The 21,219-nt window shown below is 44.1% G+C and overlaps 1 protein-coding gene across 4 annotated transcripts in view; it reads right to left on the bottom strand.

Annotated features, from left to right (window-relative positions):
* AFF3 (AF4/FMR2 family member 3) overlaps positions 1–21,219 on the bottom strand; it is a 564,533-nt gene that overhangs the window by 17,808 nt on the left and 525,506 nt on the right. For all 4 annotated transcript variants that reach the window (XM_030827298.1, XM_030827300.1, XM_030827299.1 and 1 more), the window contains 4 exons: positions 20,888–21,089; positions 16,412–16,536; positions 6,781–6,844; positions 3,383–3,519 (listed from right to left, as the gene is read on the bottom strand). In XM_030827298.1, coding sequence (XP_030683158.1) covers positions 3,383–3,519; positions 6,781–6,844; positions 16,412–16,536; positions 20,888–21,089 — 528 coding nt within the window. The remainder of the gene's footprint in view (positions 1–3,382; positions 3,520–6,780; positions 6,845–16,411; positions 16,537–20,887; positions 21,090–21,219) is intronic.

Genomic DNA, 21,219 nt, shown 5'->3' with positions numbered 1-21,219 from the left:
GTAATTATGGTGTGTTTTTGCATGCATTTCTTTGGGTTTATCTTATTTGGGTTTTTCTCTGCTTCTTAAATCTGTAGGTTTATGTCTTTTGACAAATTTGGCAAGTTTCAGCCATTATTTCTTCAAATACTCTCTCAGTCCCACTCTATTCCTCTCCTCTGAGACTTCCATGACACAAATGTTGGATCTTTTCTTATTGTGCTTGAGGCTGTATTAATTTAATTTTTTCAGTCTATTTCTTCTTTACTGCTCAGATTGGGTAAATTATATTTTTTGTCCTCAAGTTCATTGACTCTCTCCTGTCATCTCCACTCTACTACTGAGTCCATTTTTGGGGTTTATATTATCAAATTCTACAGTTTCACAATTTCCATTTAGTTTGTTTTAAAATAACTTCCATTTCTTTGAAAAGATTTTGTGTTTTGTTTCTTGAGTGATAACTGTGATTATTGAAGCATTTTTACGATGGCTGCTTTAAAAATCCTTGTCAGATAATTCCAGCAACTGATTCATCTTTGCATTGAGGTCTTCTGATCATCTTTTTTCATGCCAGTGGTGACTGTCCTAGTTCTTGGTATGATGAGTGAGTTCCTATGGTATCCTGGACATTTTGACCATTAGCTTAGGAGACTCTGAGTCCTATTTTAAACCCAACCACCCTGTTTAGGTCTAGCAGGAAGGCCGTAGCCTACTTTGGGGGCTGTGGTTCCAACTATAATTTAATTTTCAGAGCCTTTATGATACTATTTTAGTCTGCGTGGTTGATCTGGTGCCACTGGGGCTTCAGCTCGTCCCTGACGGTGCTGCCTGCGGAGTGCAGGGTGGGAGGAGAGGGTCACCAGGCTAAGCTCGTGTGGTGGGAGTGCTCCTCTGATCCACGCCCGCTTGGCCATCTGGAGTTCCCTGGTGGAGAAGGGAATTCTCCTGCCCGTAGGGACAAAGTGTACCTCCTGGGCTAGGTCATCTTGGTGGTGAGAACCCCTTGCCAGCGCTCCAGGCCCTTCAGTGTCTCAGTAGGGGAGAGGAGGGTCAGGCAGGGTGGGCAATGTGCGGATGTAATTAATGCTGTTTTCTTTTTTTTTCTTTCTTTCTTGAGACAGAGTCTCGCTCTGTCGCCCAGGCTGGAGTGCAGTGGCGCGATCTTGGCTCACTGCAAGCTCCGCCTCCCGGGTTCACGCCATTCTTCTGCCTCAGTCTCCCGAGTAGCTGGGACTACAGGTACCCACCACGCCCGGCTAATTTTTTGTATTTTTAGTAGAGACGGGGTTTCATCGTATTAGCCAGGATGGTCTCAATCTCCTGACCTCATGAGCCGCCTGCCTTGGCCTCCCAAAGTGCTGGGATTATAGGCGTGAGCCACCGTGCCTGGAAAATTAATGCTGTTTTCTAATGTAGGTTGAAAAAAGAGCTAGCCAGGTGCGGTGGCTCACGCCTGTAATCTCAGCACTTTGGGAGGCCAAAGCAGGTGGATCACCTGAGGTCAGGAGTTCAAGACCATCCTGACCAACGTGGAGAAACCCCATCTCTACTAAAAATACAAAATTAGCTGGATGTGGTGGTGCATGCCTGTAATCCCAGCTACTGGGGAGGCTGAGGCAGGAGAATCACTTGAACCTGGGAGGCAGAGGTTGTGGTGAGCTGAGATTGTGCCACTGCACTCCAGCCTGGGCAGTAAGAGCAAAATTTAGTCTCAAAAAAAAAAAAAAAAAAAGAAAAAAAAAAGAAAGAAAGAAAGAAAGAAAAAGAGCCAAATTTGTCTTTTTGTCTTCGTTTTCTCTGTATTTTGCGTGATTCTATTCATTCTGAAATATCTACAAGGTGGACAGTGTTCTCTACCTGTGAAAGAATACTTCCAACAGTGGGCACAGTGGGTGTGGTACCCCAGCACTCTCTCCTTGATGGTATATCTGGCTGGCATGGTTTTTTGTTTGTTTGGGCTTGCTTGTTTGAATTTTCAAGTGTGAATGCCTTTAAGCAGGTCATGATACTCCAGTTCACAGCAGGCCCTATGGCTTGCTTATTCATTGATTCCTCAATTGTTTATTAAGCACATACTATGTGCCAGAAAATATTCTAGGGGACGAGGATTCCCCAATGAGCAAATCAGACAAAACCCAAAAAACTCCCTGTGCTCAAGGTACTCACACTTTAGGGCATCTTCCAGCTTTGTCCCTGTCCAGTTTCTCCCACTTTCCTCCCCACCTGCCTATAAACATCTGAGGCTGGACCTTGTTCTGAGGAAGGAATGTATGGATCTAGGATCTCTTACAGTAATTTTTACCAGTCTTTTTACTTTGCTGCTTTCATTTCATCACTGCTGAAAGTAATGTGCCATATAAAAAGACAGTATAAAGGATTCGCCAATATATTGATTTAGTAGAAATACTTTATTAAGAAAAATGGGCAGTGTTGACTTTAAAACATTCTTGAAAAATGATTTATGGAGGTGATGTGTTCTCTGATGTCAGCATAACAGTTTCAAAGGCTGGAAACTATTTACTGAGGGAGAGTGCTGTGTAAAACACCAAGTAGCATCTTTGGGCCAATGCAGACCAAAAAGATCACATCCTAAGATGATTAGAAATCTTCCATGAAGAATGTTGGGACATGGTGGAAAATGTCTAAGCTTCGATTGCACAGAACCCCAGAATCAGAAAAACTTTTAAAAGTTAGTTTTAGGAAGAATTATTTCTCATTATGGATATTAGACATTATGTCAAGCAGTTAAATGGGCTAAAAACATGAAGTTTCTCAGTAGGGCTAATGGATGAAATTTCCTTAACCGTTGATACAGAGATGTGACGGAGGTGCCTTTCCAGGTCTCCATCATGGAGGACAAGCGTTTCCCATCGAATGCCTTGACACGTCTGCTCACAGGTCTTAACCCAGGTTAGGGGATGGTGCCCATGTCCAGTTTTTAGACCAGACAGTATAAGATAGCTTCTCCTTCCATAAAATCCCCCTGAATGTTCTTCCATTAAATACTCCAGAAGTATTTACTGATGGAGGTAAGATTTAGATGATACTAACCTGAACCAGATTTTTTTTTTTTTTTTTTTTTTTTAAAGCAGCCTAGGGCTGAAATAGGCTCAAAATCTGCCACTTCCTAGCTGAGAGGAGCAGGCACGTCACAGCCCGCTCAGACTCAGCCTTCTCCCTCGGCAATCGGGGGCTACAGCAGCTGCCCCCCTTGCTCATGGAGGACAGAGGGGGCAGGGTGTGCCAAGGCACCTTGCACAACCTTACCCTCTTATTTTGGGGGGGATGAACACTGGTTCCTGGTGGGGGATGGTGCAGGCTGACATTCTTTTCTCTGCCTCCATAGTGCTTCCACACATTCCTCACCTCCTCCCCTTATCCAGCAAGAAAACACAGTGCTTACCTGATGAGCTCTACTGTTTCTGAATACATCGTGTAAGGAGATTTGGATTCCATGGGGCCTTGTTCCATTGCATTTCCACACTCGATAAACGACAATGCTGCTTCAGCATAGTTCAAAGCCTTTCCAAACTTTTCCACCTGATCAACAGAGTTAATACAGTGTCTTCCTAAACAATAGTTTTTTTTAAATGGCATTGTCATGTAGTTTATACACTTTATCTGAGAAACCCAACTCTGACTTCTAAAATCCTGTGCATGAAGCTGAGAGAAGAAAGAAATAGAATACTTCTTTTCCTAGTTATTTTCTCAAACTGCTACTGGCTTGGAGTAAGTGAGCAAACAGTTACATACAGAATTGTATCAAACCCATGTGACAGCTGTCAATCAACAGAGCTCAGAACTGCATGGCTGCTCTGGTTTCTGTTTCCCTCTTTCTAACCCCTAATGGTTTGGCGACTTCATTCCTTGTTCCTCCATGCTATGCTAAATATGCATCAAAGTTGGTAGGTCTGGTCCCATATAAGAGTTTTCATACTTCTTTTGGTACATCCCCAACTTGGATGGTTCCAGGCCTTGGTTATTATCTTTTACATTATTTGTGGCACTTATATCTCCACGCCTTCCTCTTCTCAATTTTTTTTTTTTTTGAGATGGAGTCTCCCTCTGTAACCCAGGCTGGAGTGCAGTGGTGCAATCTGGGCTCACTGCAACCTCTGCCTCCTAGGTTGAAGTGATTCTCCTGCCTCAGCCTCCCAAGTAGCTGGAATTACAGGCATAAGCCACCACACCTGGCCTCAATTGTTTTTTTTTTTTTTGTTGTTGTTAATATTTAGAACCTCACTTAAGGGTGAGAGTGAGTAGGGGAAAGGAGAGGAGATAAACCTCAAGGAGCTATTTCAGCTTTGCTAAAATGGGACAAAAAGTTGAACATTATTAATAAAAATGAATTTTTGGTTGGGCATGGTGGCTCATGCCTGTAATCCCAGTGTTTTGGGAAGGTGAGGCAGGAGGATCACTTGAGCCTTAAAGTTTGAGGTTCCAGTGAGCTATGATCACCCCACCCACTGTGCTCCAGCCTGGACAACAGAGGAAGACCCTGTCTCTAAAAGCAAAACAAAACACATTTCTATGGGATTATCTGTAGCTGTCGAAATTTGTGTTACTCTTTCCCCACAACAGCAAGGGCAGACACAAATCAGCTTTATATTCTCAAGATCTCATAAATCTAAACTTACATATCAAGTTCCTGGTTCCATACCTTACTACTCTTTGTAGGTAATTACATATTCTAACTCTGGATTGCAGAATCTCCCCAATTTTCAAATGATTCATTCATCAATTAAAACAGAATGACATAATACTCAAATACTATTCCAAGTCTTGCCACTAAAAATACAAAAAAAACTTCATTAGTAATGATAGCTTCAAAAACAGAAATGCAGAGCGAAACTTCCTCTCATTAGCAAATCAAAATTTTAAACTGCTTATAAAGGTTGTGTAGGCTATAATGCAACATTTCTTTTTTCTTTTTTCTTTTTTTTTTTTGAGACAGGGTCTCATTCTGTCACCCAGGCTGGAGTGCGGTGGCATGATCTTGGCTCACTGCAATCTCTGCCTCCTGGGTTCAAGCGAGTCTTCTGTCTCAGCCTCCCAAGTAGCTGGGATTACAGGTGTGCACCACCACACCTGGCTCATTTTTTTTTTTTTTCTATTTTTAGTAGAAACAGGGTTTCACCATGTTGGCCAAGCTGGTCTTGAACTCCTGACCGCAAATGATCCACCTGCCGTAGCCTCCCAAAGTGCTGGGATTACAGGTGTGAGCCACCGTGCCTGGCCTATAATGCAATATTTCTTGATAACACTTTCAGATGAAGTCATTTCATTTAGTATTAATATTTCGTAAGGACCCAATTCTGTGGTATGTGCACTCCACAAGCGAAAGCTCTTTCCAGGAACATATAATAGACTTGGAGAGAGAAAATGTACACCTACAAGATAGTTCAAAGTGCAAGGCAGTCTGTGATTACCCAACAAAATACAAAATGAGGCATCCAGTGCAAACGAGATGGAGGAAAGTGAGCTAGTGATGGGGCCACGGAGAGGCTGGGAAGGCCACAGGAAGGAGACTGAATATGATGCTGGGAAGGAATGGTAGGGTTTGGCTAGATTTGGGGAGGATGCTGAGGGTGTAAGGGTGCCCGTGAGAGTGTGTGAGAGTGAATCTCTGCAGGTGCAAAGGCCCGCTGGCTGGCAGGAGCAAGGTGTGCTTAGAGGTCAGTAGGGGACCAGCCTGGCTGGAGCAGAGTGTCTCCTCTTGGGAATTCGTCAACAGGAAAGATAGGGTTGGGCAAGAGGACAATGAACGAATAATGCTGTAAACTTTAGATGCTGGATTCAGGCAGAAAATCTCTTTCTCCTTAAAAGTCTGATGCTCTTCTCCAAGAGTGGCCATGCATCAGCTTCTCCAGATGTCCATCAGACTCAGATTGTGTGGACAAGAGCTGTACCTTCCGCTGCTCTTCTCTATTTTCTGATACGTAGCAGTTATTTCTCCTGTACCCCAGCGTACCTAGGCAGTGGTCTTCACGTAAATAAGTGTTTAACAGGTGACACTGGTAGCATTGGAAGAGGGGTACTGTTACTGTTTAAACATCTTCAGTATTCTGAAGGTCACTGGAAATGCCTTCTTCATTTCCAGCACCTGCCTCAATCTCAGTTATGAACACTGGAGGAGACTAAAACTGGAATCACTAGGTGGGAAGCCATCCCTTTGGACTTCATTCATTTAAGATGGAACAACCATATGATCTCTTTTAGAAAAGAAAACAAAGTTTTCCATCTCTTGCCTGAGAGCTTCAAGCTTTCCAAAACAGGAGATCATCCAAGCAAGAAAAGTTATTCTTTGAAAACACCAAATCATGGTGACTTTAGAGTCTTATGTGCAGATAATAGTTTCTGTGTTGTACAGTTTCAGAGAAAGCATTCATTTTGGCAGATACATGTGAAGAACACAAGTGTTTTTGAAAAGAGATTTGATCCTGGGACCAAGCCAAGGGTTTGTCAGGCTAACAAGAGAAAAATGCAAATCTAGATTTTACTTTTGAAAGGAAAAAAAAAAATACTACCACCCACTGCCTCCACTGGCTGTAGTTACTATTCAAACCTTAGGACTAAATTGAAATATTCATTTATCTAGGGCTTTTTCCCAGTCAGGCATTATTGGTTGAAGTCATAATTTATTGGGCTATGAACACTTGATTATATAAACATTTCTCCATTTAACAGACCCAGCCATCCTTGTAATAGATTTTATAATTACCCTGGCTATATTGTCCCAGTGATGAAGCTGCAGTACACACATAATTTGGAAGAACGTATCTGGAAAGAAAAGGGTCTCACCATTGCATCTGCTTTATGCTTCATTCGTTTAGCTTCTTGCATAAAATAATCGGCACTGCGAGGCCTACAAGGAGAGAATGATATTAAACGTCATTATGGCTTAAGTGCAAGGTCTTTTTAAAATATTCCTTCCTTTCACTCAAACTTAAGGCACAATTTTAAAACTCTGCTTAATGCGGAATTAAGTGTGTTTTTTGCCTTTCCAGATTACTGCCTATATGTCAAATACCACAATAAATTTTCTCTTAAGTTAGCAATTCGAAACACACTCAACATACGCCAGAAGTCTCTATTTACAGTGGCTTTAACACGGCCCCCTAGTGCCTAATTTGTGAATATATTTTTTTATTGTATGGTTAAAAAAACAAGCGAGGAATCTTATTTTATGCAATATTTACATAAGACAATCCCCTTTTAATGTAAAGATTGTAAATACACCTCAAAATAATCGTATGGATATATGTGGGTGAGTATATTCATGTATCCTTATGAAAATAAGTGTCATTTATATGCATATCTAGTACCTAGAGTTTTATGTATATATATTGAATTACCTTAAAGCCTCACAGTGAAAAATAAAAAGAGGTAACGTTGGATGACTACATTCCAGTTGTAATGAAGTTAATTGTAAAATGATGTCTACCTTGTAACAATGCAGACATGCCATGTATTCTCTAGAGTTCTGATTAGCTAGCTGGTAAACATTAACAGCAGACCGGTGGATTATTAAGGCAGTAACCCTGGCCAACGGTGACTCTGCTGGGAGATGAAGGTAACTCATCCAGAGACTGATTTGAGTGTGTGTAATGAGGCCCAGTTACGCTAAGGTACTCATTAGACAGTACCTTTAAGTGTTTAGCCCGATAGATTAAAAAAAATGACATCTTTTAGGCACTGGCAGCATAAACTTTATATAATCAATAAACTTGACCTATTCATGAATATCAAATATAAGCCAGGACACTCTGAATGGGAGATTCGATGGAAGTAGTGGTATTAATCATGGACTGTTTAGCCGATGATTACATGCTTATTTTGAACTGCCTTATTTCAGATCCTAATGGGTCTTTTACCTTATTGTAATATTAGGTAGTCAGAGCATTCATGTATCCAAAGAGGTCAAAATGCTTAGAAAAGCAATGTGTGACAATGCTTTTCTGTGACAATGACATTGCATTTTAATCAAACAAATTAGAATCACAGCATAGTTTTGGGGTCAAAATGGCTCCTCACCCCATCCCCACGCCCCCCACTGAGGGCTGGAGCCGTCCATTCACTGTGGTGGGTCTTTCACTGAGGGTGAGGCCTGAGGTCTCCTTCCTAGGAAGGCCCTGCTCCTGCCACTCCATCTTCTCTCTTGCATGTCCTGGATGCCCATGCTTTCTCCATATGAATGGCTTTGTTGTTGCCTTGGTGAGTTTTCCTTCTTTGTCCACATATTGACACATTGTCAGAATGTCTACATATTGTCTGGTCTTTGGTTCCAACTCTGGCAATTGATGTTATTTTTGTTGTTGTTGTTTTTTGAGAAAGGTTCTCACTCTGTTGCCTAGGCTGGAGGGCAGTGGTACAATCACCCATACTGCAGCATCAACCACCTGGGGTTAAGTGACTCTCCCACCACAGCCTCCCTGGTAGCTAGGACTACAGGCGTGTGCCATTATGCCTGGCTAACTTTTTGTATTTTTAGTGGAGATGGGGTTTCGCCATGTTGCAAAGGCTGGTCTTGAACTCCTGAGCTCAAGTGATCCACCTGCCTCGGCCTCCCAAAGTTCTGGGATTACATGGCTTTCATCACATCACCATCCTGCTCACGGACCTAAAATCAATCTCCAGGGTCTATGAGATCAAATCTCAGTTCAGATCCCCAATAATCTTGCCTAACCCACTTAACCATATTGCTTATTCACAAAGGCCCTTGACCAAAGTCAGAGGTGGCTCCTCAGTGTCTTGATAACATGGCATCCCGGTCCAAGGAGCTCTGCTCATCACTTCCCCCATCTGGAACACTCTCCTCTCTGTTCATTCACTGAGTGCCTTCTAGGAGCCGAATGTTGCCTGCCCCTCAATTTCCCCCGCTGTAAGGCGTTCTGAGTAACCTTGGTCCATGTTCACCTCTGTCCTTCCTGAGCTCACACAGCACTTCTTGTTTACTACACTTGGTATTTCATTATCTTCTGAGCTGTACTGGGCATGTGTACAATTTAGTTGCTGGTACGTTTTTACTAAGGACCATGCTGTAGACTTCTTTGATCTTCCCCACCCTGTAGTTTTTGGCACACGGTAGAAGGTAAGCAGGTCTCCCTTGAATGAGTGGCACTGAATTCATTTTCAGCTTAGAAAAGAGTGCTGCCTTCCGATGGGGTGCAGCATCGCATCCAATGAGCCAGAGAGTGTCTCCATGGCAACTTGAAATTCTCCACATCATTATGTGTTCTGTACTCTACTATATAAGTTAGGTCATTTTTTTTTTCTTGCCCTGTTTTGTCACTAACAGATCACTACTTCAAATGCATTTCGTTTTCATTAAAGGATTATGTTGGTAATAAGCCACGGCATCTTAGTTTCCACCAGCCTTCTAAGTTACCCTTATGGATGGCAGTGGCTCACAATTCCTAATACAAGCTCCTTAATCAATATTGTTTTCATCTACAGCATAGGAGCATATTTTTAAATCCTGATATGGAGGCTGAGTCACAGACTCTCACCATAGCGCATGTGGGTAAGTAACACACCTAATTTTCTGACCGTATCAGAGCAGCTATAATCAGAGCAGTAACCTGAGATGCTAATAGCATAGGTACCATCTGGAGGCCACTTATGAACACATTTGTTAGAGCTCTCATCTTTGCATAGAATGGAGGCTCACTATAATGATCACTGAAGACGGCCTGATGATTGGCCCATTTTCTCCTTTCGGGTGACTTCCAGAGCAGATCATTGTAAAGACAGTGGAACCAACGGGATGTCACCCAGTGTCCAGCCTTGCCAGGAATCACAAAGGCATCCTTTCTGACAGCAATACACAAGTCAGTAGGAAAAGTAAAATTGCTGTCACCATTGTGACAGTTACAGAATATAATACAGCAAAGGTACTAAAATGAGATCTCAGTGTTCAAATAGATTTTCCATCTAATCTTCTATTTTTTTTTTAACATGGAAAACCTAGAGTTTTTGTTTTTCATCTGTGTAATAAAGTTCTTCCCATTGTTTCCCACAGTGATGGTATTTTATGATGATACATGAGCAAACCTAATAAAAGTTTAATTAAACACCATAAATGTAACTAACTGTGAATCTTGGGCTCTTCAGAAATCGGGCTTGAGTGATCTGAAAGCCAGAGCTTAGCCGCATGCATCTTCATTATGAGAGCTCTCTCCAACAAAAGCATTCTGAGCACTTGATCCAAATAGAATGTTTTCTTTTCTTCTCTTCCCCCTCCCACCATCCCCACCTAGAAACACACGGCCTTGGTTCTCAGCAGCATCAGGGTTTGAGCTACCCCCATATTTCTTCTGGCATGGGAATATTAAAGCAACCTTGCTTTTTGTTCTCCTTTGTGGCTGGGATAGAGTTGAATGGTCTCCCACGGAGAGCCTGGCAGATTCCTTTCTGTAATTCCTACCTCTGTGAAATGCCGCCCTCGGTACAGCCAGCCTGTTTTGTGAAAACTGGCAGGGATGAGAGCTCAATGTGTTTGAACAACAAGTTCCTCGGTGCGGCAGAAATTGGATGATTTTCTTAGGGAAGTTGAAATCCAAATCAGACAAATAGGCAACTGCATACCAAATGAATTCATCATCTGCTCTCCGATATGTCAGCTTGTCATCTGATAAGCCCCAGAGGTGTTAATATGTCCCAAGCTTTGAGGAGAATGCATAAGAAGTTAAGTAATTATTTTTAATACACAGAGTCAGTGATGACTATGGATGAGGGCACTTCAGAGTCAGCCACTCCAGGATGCTGGCACCGGCTTTACAGGCACTTCCCCACAGACGCAGGTAGATTGCATTTGGGTAGCAAGGATTCAAACACAGCTTTTATTTCTACAACTTTGATGTTGGCTGGGGCTCAGAGTACCTGGAACCTGGCTTCTCCCAGGCACAAGCGGTCATTCACTGTTTCTTCAGGCCACAGGACTGCTTCCTTCTCAGCCGGGCACAGAAGGCAGGGTTTGCTCTGCAGGATGCTCAGGCTAAGTGGGGCAGGTTTGGGTGTTGAATCAAAACTAACTTTCTGTTGAAATGTGAAATTATCAATCTGATGGTTGTTTTTCTCTGAGTGTAACATTTAAAATAGTCTTACAAACCCTAAAGATGATTGGACAGCTGAGATTTCAATCCAGGAGATCTGAATGTCCTTGTCTCTGCACCACCACCCCTTTGCAAATCCTACTCCATTTCTTTCTTTCTCTCTCTCTCTCTCTCTCACTCACTCTTACTCTCACTCTCTGTTTTGATTAGAACAAAAGAAGCTCCCGGCCTTGAGACAGGGATTTCATAATGGGAGAAATTCCACATGAAGACCAATAAAGGCTTAATGATTAATCAGGAAAACAAAAAGGTAGGGTCCTGCTTTGAAAGGACTAGGAGAGGTACCCTCAGGAAAACATGCCCACTGCAAGCCCCGGGTGGGGGAGCGCCTTCCCAGCTGCAATTTCGCCTACTCAAGGATCTTAATTGGTGTCCTTTGATTAAATCATGCTGCTAGGGATCCAACCTTTTACAATATGGGAATCTTCCCATACTCTATAAAATTAAAATCCTTTAGCTCTGAGACTGCTATGCTAAGTATATTACAAATGTCAAGTCCCTCTTCCTTCCTCCTGGCCACATTTCACACGCCATGGCCATCAGCGCCTGGCGTCTATAGTCAGTCTTTCCTCACTGTCGGGAGGTTCAGGTAGCCGGGCTCCTGTTACGGGCACCATGGGGACAGAAGGAACGTTTGGTGGTTTGGCTGAATGTGCTGATTGTGACTGACTTTTCCATGTGACATACAGGCAGCAGCAGCCAGCACTTCCTCCAGGGAGCGGCAGGCAGCCCTGGCACCTGGGGTTCTCTGGCTTCCTAGCACAGCAGAACGGCAGGCAGGATGGAGGAGGTGGTTTTCCAGCCAAGCATCTCACCACCACTTAGCTCGTTCAGGACTTCTGTACAAGAGGCCTTCATGACACAGTTGTTCTCTCTCAATTTTCCCCAGCCAAGAATTCCCCTGTCACTAATTATGATACCAAGTAACTTACAGCTCATGGCTTTGCACTAATAAGATCAGTTTCTAGGCCTCAAGTTGAACCAAGTGCTGTCATTCATTGACATAAATTCTTACAGATCTGTTTTTTAAACAAAAGTTTGATAATCACACTAGTGTCACCTTAATACTGTGGCTGTCAAGTAGTGAATGTTGTGCATTTGCTAAATGTCAGAGGAGGAGGTGAGGTCACACTGCCACCAATATGAGCCCACAACATACAAAGGACAGGCTGACCTGGATCACATTTTTAAAAATAAATGTTATTCTGCTCAGTTCTGTCTGTATCCCAAAGGAACTAACTGGTGTTTGTTTACAGGCATTATAGGGATTACAGGTGCATGCTACCACGCCCAGCTAATTTTTTGGTAAGTAACCTAGGAAAAGGGGCTTGGAAACCCATGAATTTACATTCACCTGCATGTAGATTCCTTATAGTCATAGAAAAAAAAAATTGCAGGCACTCTTCCCTGGGAATGTAATTTATAATTCAGCTGGGTTTATTCAACACTTGTTATTGAGAGCCTACCGGCTTCAGCTGTTGTCTGAATCCCATGTTTATTCAACCATTAACAAGTATTTATAATACAAAGAGATGAGTTTACTTTTTTAAAAAAGCTGCATGATGTGGCTTTAAAAATTAAATGACAGTGTGGCATCTGTTACTTTTTGGATCACTGTAACTGGATTTCCATCAACTCGAAATCACTCCAGTGCTAATTATCTAGTCTTTTCTTTTCTTCCACTGGTGGCCTCTCTTTGGTCATTTCACTGCTTGTTTTTACAAATGGCTAAAGTTCACTCTTCACCCTCGGTGAAGAGAAGTCAAGGAAGGTGACAGGGCTGAGGTCTTCCTCTGTCACTGAGGGTGCTGGTGGGGAAGCTGGCACAGAATGGAGGTGGGCAGGGAGGAGGTCGAGAATTAAATTTAGTAATCCTAGGAAACCTTCCTGGAGAGGTCATCATGTGCCTCTCTCTCCCCTGAAGAACTGAGAATTAATTAATCATTATACTTCAGCTCTTGCACCTGTACTTGGCACTTAATAAGTGCTCCATATGTACCAAAAGGAACCTGGGAGACGTTTTGCACAATTTAGGTGACATTCTAGCCCAGTGATCTCTTGAAGGTTGCTTATTTTTACTGCTTAAAGGAAGAGACGATGCCTATTTTTGCTTTTTTTTTTTTTTTTGAGATGGTGTTTCACTCTTCTTGCCCAGATTGGAGTGCAATGGTGTGATCTTGGCTCACTGCAACCTCTGCTTCCTGGGTTCAAGTGATTCTCCTGCCTCAGCCTCCTGAGTAGCTGGGATTACAGGTGCATGCTACCATGCCTGGCTAATTTTTTTTTTTTTGTATTTTTAGTAGAGACGGGGTTTCACTGTGTTGGCCAGGCTCGTCTCAAACTTCTGACCTCAAGTGATCCACCCACCTCGGCCCCCCCAAGTGCTGGGATTACAGGCATGAGCCACCGCACCCAGCCTATTTTTGCTTTTCAATCTTGAATAATCTTTCCACAACTTTCTTAGTTCGATGGTTGAGTGGCTGTTTGAGTTGCATGTTTATTTTACTGTTATGGATTTCAAATCAGTCGGGACACATGGCAATTGGAATGCAACATCTATCTCTCCATATGATGGATATGTAACAGTGTTTTTTTATTCTATTATATCTATATCCATAAAAGGAGAAACAGTTTCATTGTAGCTGTCAGCCAGGAAAATTATACATATTGCTAATGGGAAGAACAAATGATAACAGCCTCTTTGTTGACACCGATAGTGACAAAATTGTATTAGTTTCAGCCATAGCAGATTGAGAAACATTTCCTCTTATAAAAAGCCCAAGGGCTGCCAGCCATGGTGGCTCACGCCTATAATCCAAGCACTTTGGGAGGCTGGGGTAGGAGGGTTGCTTGAGGCCAGGAGTTCGAGACCAGCCTGGGCAACATAGCGAGACACTATTATTTATTTATTTATTTATTTATTTATTTATTTATTTATTTATTTTTGAGACAGAGTCTTTCTGTTGCCCAGGCTGGAGTGCGGTAGCAGGATCTCAGCTTACTGCAACCTCTGCCTCGAAGGTTCAGGCAAATTCTCTGCCCCAGCCTCCGGAGTAGTTGGGATTACAGGTGCCTGCAACCATGCCTGGCTAACTGTTGTATTTTTAGTAGAGATGGGATTTCACCATCTTGGCCAGGCTGGTCTTGAACTCCTGACCTCGTGATCACCCGCCCCAGTCTCCCAAAGTGCTGGGATTACAGGTGTGAGCCACTGCACCCGGCCTTGAGACACTTTTTCTACAAAAAAAAAAAAAAAAAAAAAAATTAACTGGGTGTGGTGGCATGCACCTGTAGACCCAGCTCCTCAGGAGGCTGAGGCAGGAAGATAGCATAAGGCCAGGAGTTTGAGGCTGCACTGAGCCATGCTCATACCACTGCACTCTAGCCTGGGTGACAGGGCAAGAACCTGTCTCAAAAAAAAAAAAAAGTCCAAGTACCTGTAGATCAAAGTACAAACATTTAGTTGTTGCTGTTTCTGACCTAGCTTTCTGGTTCATACACTGGAAAATTCCTTGCATTTTAATATGACATATGTGTTTGCATTTTGTGTGTATATACCATGCTCTCAAAACCACCCACTGCAAGTATGCGGTGGTGTGAGTACCTCAGGGTCTAATGCTCCTTCTGTTTGATCATGTTGTTGGGTTATGACTTCCAAATGCAAATTTCTATGTTATCCTTATATACAATTCTAATCTCTTCTTTTTACAAATGGCTGAAGTTCACATGAACAATTTATATCACTGAACCCTAATTATAAATGTAGCTGGCCACCTGACTATACTCCCACTCCATGCCCTCCCTGGGGATTAATCACCACCTACCTCCCTGGCTGCTTGGCAAAGGCGATGCAGACAGTGAGAGGAAGGGGGGTGGTGAGGGCCAGGAGTGTGCGTGGGGTGGGACACAGCTGCCACCACAGGAAGAGAAGAAACACACGCCCTCCTGGGCTGCCGGCAAGCTTTCCTAAACCCAGTTACCTTGGAATGTGTTCATTTAACAAAACAAACAACAAATGTAGATTTGGCTTTCACCCCCAAAACCCTGTGCCCTAATTAGCTTATGGGAGTCCACGCAGTACTTGAAGACTACAACTTAGTGTTTTAAATTTCCCAGGGAAGTGTACAGAGGTGAATACATAGATCATGCCGAGACTCCAGGTGGCAGTTAGGGACGGAGGAGCAGGGGCGGACAATGAGGCTGGAGTAGCCACCCCTGCATGGTGCTTTCTGCGCTCCACATCACACCCCTTAGGAGACGGCATTTAATGGATCCTAGGAGGGCCCCGCCGAGGGAGCTGTGGCATTTGTCACTGGGACTCTCGACATGTCCACATCACACCCCTTAGGAGACGGCATTTAATGGATCCTGGGAGGGCCCCGCTGAGGGAGCTGTGGCATTTGTCACTGGGACTCTCGGACGTGTACAGCCATTTTATTTTTCAACGTCCAGTGGCGTTAGTGGTTTGTAGTCTGCTCCTCAGCTGGACTGGAAGCCCTCAGAGGGCAGTGGCGCCTATTTCTGCTGCTGCTCCACCCTGGGGCTGAATTTTTCCTGCCTCACCCAGCCATATATTTGACGCCCGTAGGACTGCTAAAGCTGAAAAGAGGATTCAAACTGAGTATCTTCTGCCTTCCAGGCTTGTCCTTGACACATACATTTTCCCTACGAGCCAAAATAATTTTCAGCATCATTTTATAATTTCTCATTTGTCATTTTCAGCCTCTCGAGAGCATTCCAGGATGTTGTTTTTATTCATCTTCTCTTGTTTTTCCTCCTTTTAAAATGATGCTGGGAATGGAAGTTATACTTGGGTGAAACTGAAAGTGCTAGAATTGGGTGAAGGATGATGGCATTTTTTTTTCCTATATAAGAATCATTTATACTATTATAAAGAATACAGCAGTTGGAGGAAAAAAGCTTTCAGGAGTAAATCACTATTATTCATCGCCTATTACAATTTACAAAAACAACAATGCTTCTCTTTCTAGTAGCATAAAACCGCCAACGGCCCAAGTACAAGTGCTTAGAAGTGTAAGACTCATTAATGATATTTGCCTTTGTTTTTTGATGTCCTGGATCCAACCCCATTAGCACTGATTATTCCGTCTACCCCAAAACCCCACCAGGACTCAGGCGTACACTCAAAACTAAGGCTCCAATTCCATTCAAGAGGGACATTTAAATGACCAAGTCCCACGGGAAAAAAAGGCCGCACTGTAGCTGAAGGTGGCCATGCCAAGGTGCCCACGCCCCTTCCACCTCAGCACTTCTGTTCTGTCTTGCCCCTCAACACATTTGAAAGAGTCTGAACTTACATATCATCGAAGACAAGTTTCTGCCTCTTGCAGTCCCTGTGGCCGTTGGAGCCTGGAGACCACGGCTCTGTCTGCAGCCGTGACTTGTGGAGGGGAATGTTTTCGGAATTGTTGTGAGCTGCTTTCTAAACAACAAACAACATACATCTTTGAGAAATTGGCCACCTGGTAAAGCGAGCAGCCCATCACATACATACATACATAGAGTATCTTTGGCTCTACAGAACATCTTTGTGCACTGTATTAGAATTGATGGTGATTTTGTCTCAATAAAGAAATACATGCATTCTAGGTATCTGCTGAGGGCTTCTTTCTGTATTCTCAACTGTCATTCTCATGACACTATCAAAAGGGAAGTCACGACACCCACTTCCACAGATCCAGAAACAGGCTTGGTGAGGTTCAGCAACTGGCCCACACTCAGTGACTGTGGTGGAGGCCAGGGGTTAGGGTTTAGACGTCTACTTTTCCCAGTCCACTAGACTGGAGGCTGGCCAGTTCAGTTTTCATCAGCATCCTCCAGGGGGCTGGTGAAAACACAGATTGCCAGGCCCCACCCTGAGAGTCTGGAATTCAGCAGGGCTGGGGTGGGAACCTAGAATCTGCCTTTCCATCTGGTTCCCGGTGATGCAGATGCTGTAATCACCCGCGATCCTGGAACCATGCTTTCAGAACCATTCACTCATCTCAACAGTCAACCAGTCACTCATCTCACAGGTTTGCTGGTTCTCGGGCTGTCTGTGAAGACCAGAAGGAGTCAACAGGAATGACTAGGAATTACTTAAAAAATAAATTCAGCCTGGCACGGTGGCTCACACCTGTAATCCCAGCACTTTGGGAGGCTGAGGCAGGCGGATCACCTGAGGTCGGGAGTTCGAGACCAGGACTGACCAACATGGTGAAACTCCATCTCTACTAAAAATACAAAATTAGCCAGACGTGGTGGCACATGCCTGTAATCCCAGCTACTCAGGAGGCTGAGGCAGGAGAATCACTTGAACTCGGGAGGCAGAGGTTGTGGTGAGCCGAGACCATGCCATTGCACTCTAGCCTGGGCAACAAGAGTGAGACTCCATCTCAAAAAAATAAAAAATAAAAAAATAAATTCTAGGCCAGGCATGGTGGCTCACACCTGTAATCCCAGCACTTTGGGAGGCCAAGGCAGGCAGATCACCTGAGGTCAGGAGTTCAAGACCAGCCTGGCCAACACGGCAAAACCCTGTCTCTACTAAAAATACAAAATTTAGCCACGCGTGGTGGCAGGTGCCTGTAATCCCAGCTACTTGGGAGGCTGAGGCATGAGAATCGTTTGAACCTGGGAGGTGGAGGTTGCAGTGAGCCAAGACTGCACTATTGCACTCCAGCCTGGACAAGAAGAACAAAACTCCATCTCAAATATATATGTGTGTGTGTGTATATATATATATATATATATATATATATATGGAACACATTAGTCTGTGGAAAAGTTTTAAAAATCACATTACTTGGGATACAAACATTTACATGGCACCTATTGCCATAAAACAATGTCGGTGGTTAGGAAATGCAAATGGTTTCTCTGAAGTAATTAAATTGAGTGTATACAAATGCTTCTTTAAATATGGACTGCTTTTACTTGTAGCACTGTAAGGGTTAGAGTCTACTGTCATAGAAGACCAGGAAGCTCAGATGTCAACATTTTAAAATTGTTCTTAAACTCCTCCAGTGGCCTCTGCTTGCTCTTGGTAAAAGGAGTGATCCCAGCCAAGTGGCCCCTCAGCCATTCTTTGCCTGTGGCCTCTGTTCCCCAGACTCATGGGCTTGTGTCCAGTTCTTTCTCGGGACCTCTGCACTTGCTGCTTCCTCTGCCTGTAATGCTCTTTGCCTCTTACCATATGGCGACTTGCCTTTTAGAGATCTTGCATCAGGGGTCAGCCATCTATGGCCAGGGAGTCAAACTTGGCCCTTTTTGTAAATAAAGTTTTATTGGAAACCAATCCTGCCTATGTATTTATCTACTGTCTGCTTTCCTGCTACAACAGCAGAGTTGAGTAGCTGGGATGGAGACCGTGCAGCCCATAAACCCTTAAATTATTTATCTGACTCTTTACAGCAGCAGTTCTCAACTGGGGGCAAGTTGACAATGCCTGGAGACATTTTTAGTTGTCACCACTGCGTGTGGGTGCTCATAGCATCTACTGGGTGGGGGCCAGGGATGCTGCCGAACATCCTACCTTGCACAGGACAGCCCTACCACAAGTAATTACTCAGTCCAAAATGTCAAAACCTGCTTCACAGAGGCCGGGCGCGGTGGCTCACGCCTGTAATCCCAGCACTTTGGGAGGCTGAGGCGGGCAGATCACGAGGTCAGGAGATCAAGACCATCCTGGCTAACACGGTGAAAACCTGTCTCTACTAAAAAAAAATACAAAAAATTAGCCGCAGGCGTGGTGGCGGGTGTCTGTAGTCCCAGCTACTCTGGAGGCTGAGGCAGGAGAATGGCGTGAACCCAGGAGGTGGAGCTTGCAGTGAGCTGAGGTCACACCGCTGCACTCCAGTCTGGGCGACAGAGCAAGACTCCGTCTCAAAAAAAAAAAACAAAAAAAAAAAACCTGCTTCGCAGAAAGTTTGCCACTCCTAGGACTAATTCAAGTTGCTTTGTTATAAGAGCTCCTAGTTCTTTGTGAGTTCCCTTTTTAGCACTGAAACCGTTGCTGGTAAATCATGGATGTGTGTGATCCCCTGTATAAGGCTCTCTCCCCAGCTAACTGTAAGCTTCATGAGGGCACAAATGGAATCCGCTGGATTGTTATTGCATCTCTGGTGCTCAGCACAGTGCCCAGCATGTAACAAGTACTTACTGAATGAGCTCCTGTTTGGTGAAAAATAACTAAATAAAATCTACAATTGGTTTATAGTTCTCTGTGTATCATAGTTGCTCATGATATAAGGATATAGACGGAAATAAAAAAACTTGAGTTGGTGGCTTTTTGTTCCATGTTTTTCTAATATAGGTCTTCCCCAATTCTTTCAGTCTAGAATTAAAGACCACTGCTCTCAAGTGAGGGTGCACAAAAAAGGTTCATTTCCTGAGGATGCTGTGAGATTTAGGCTCTCGTGGGAACTTCCAGCAACTTTTAATAATCTTTAATTCATGGGATAAAGTGTTACACACTGTTCCCTCCCTCATCTTTCTTTGCAGAGTCCTGTTCTTTTTTTTTTTTTTTTTTTTTTTTTTTGAGACGGAGTCTCGCTCTGTCACCCAGGCTGGAGTGCAGTGGTGTGATCTCGGCTCACTGTTTAACTTCCACCTCCCAGGTTCAAGCGATTCTCCTGCTTCAGCCTTCTGAGTAGCTGAGATTACAGGCACGTGCCACCACGCCTGGCCACCCAGCTGGTTTTGATAGGCACAGTGACTACCACAGGGGAGGGTTTGGAAGGAACTAATGTTCCTGAAAGGATGCGTGGTCCAGGGCCACTGGCTGTTAGAGGCTGGCATGGCAGTGAGAGGAACTAACACGTACTGTTAGTTGCATAGGCGTCCCTAGGTGTTTTTTTTTTTTTTGAGACAGAGTCTTGCTCTGTCGCCCAGGCTGGAGTGCAGTGGTGTGATCTCAGCTCACTGCAACCTCTGCCTCCCAGGTTCAAGCAATTCTACTACCTCAGCCTCCCGAGCAGCTGGGACTACAGGCACCTGCCACCACTCTAGGCTAATTTTTGTATTTTTAGTATAGATGGGGTTTCACCATATTGGCCAGGCTGGTCTTGAACTCCTGACCTCAGGTGATCCGCCCGCCGCAGCCTCCCAAAGTGCTGGGATTACAGGAATGAGCCACCATGCCCGGTCAGGGTCTTTTCGTGATATTGTCTCTTTCAAGTCTTATCACTACCATTTTGCAGGTAAAGAAACGGGAGCAGAGAGATTAAGCAGCTGGCCCAAGATCCCACTGTAGCTAAGAGGTGAGGTCAGATTGTGAACCCAAGTCCCCTGCTCTTCCCCTGGGGCGTGCTGGAATCACCCGAGATCACTGGAAAAGGGGTGGTGGTGGGGGTCCCCCACTGTGGCCACGACACTGGCCAATAAGGGCAGAGTGGGGGCCCTGTAGCTTTCAATCCCAGTGGGGTTTCAATCCCAGATTTAACTCTGCCCTGGGGTAAGAAATTTTTCCCAACAGAAAGATTGGTTGGTTCAAACTCCTAATTTACTTTGTCCCCGGATGGTATTACTTTGAGGTCTTTTCTTTTCAGAAGGAAATATAAAATCCTGCCTAAGCAACAGAGCGTTAGAAGTCTCCCTCAGGGTTTTTCTTCCCTGCTCTCTGTTGGGAGAGTGAAGGGGGCTGTCCTCTGCTGGGTCTTCCTAGAAGCGGGAGGCATTCAGGAATTCTCAAGGGACCTCAAGCATGTGTTTAGACTGTGCTAGGTTAGAGACAGAGCTTGGGGGTGCTCAATTTCATTTTGGTTTCAATTGGGAAAGGAAGAGCGTCAACAAACCGTGAGGTCTCCGCCGTGAGGCTGCAGCTGGCTGTCGGCCTTAGGCTTTTTGCTGGAAGAGCCTGAAGTAAACAAACTGTTGCCATTAGGTCGGCTGGAAGAAGTTAAGTCCTCGCTGGTGTATTTGTGTTTAGATGCATCGGAGAGGGGTGAGATGGGTGACCGAAGCACTTTTTCATTTTTATTTATTGGTATTGCCACACTGAAAGAAGAAATTACAGTGATGGAATGTTACAGAGTCAGCACAGGGAAAGGTAAATGTTTTCATATGACCCAAACCACCCAACTGGGACCTGTTGGTAGGAGAAGCTTATTGGGAATTATTATACCAG

Source organism: Nomascus leucogenys, chromosome 14 (genome assembly GCF_006542625.1).
Source record: "Nomascus leucogenys isolate Asia chromosome 14, Asia_NLE_v1, whole genome shotgun sequence".
Lineage (NCBI taxonomy): Eukaryota > Metazoa > Chordata > Mammalia > Primates > Hylobatidae > Nomascus > Nomascus leucogenys.
The sequence above is the reverse complement of the archived record's forward strand: the minus strand, read 5'-3'. Positions and strand labels throughout refer to the sequence as shown.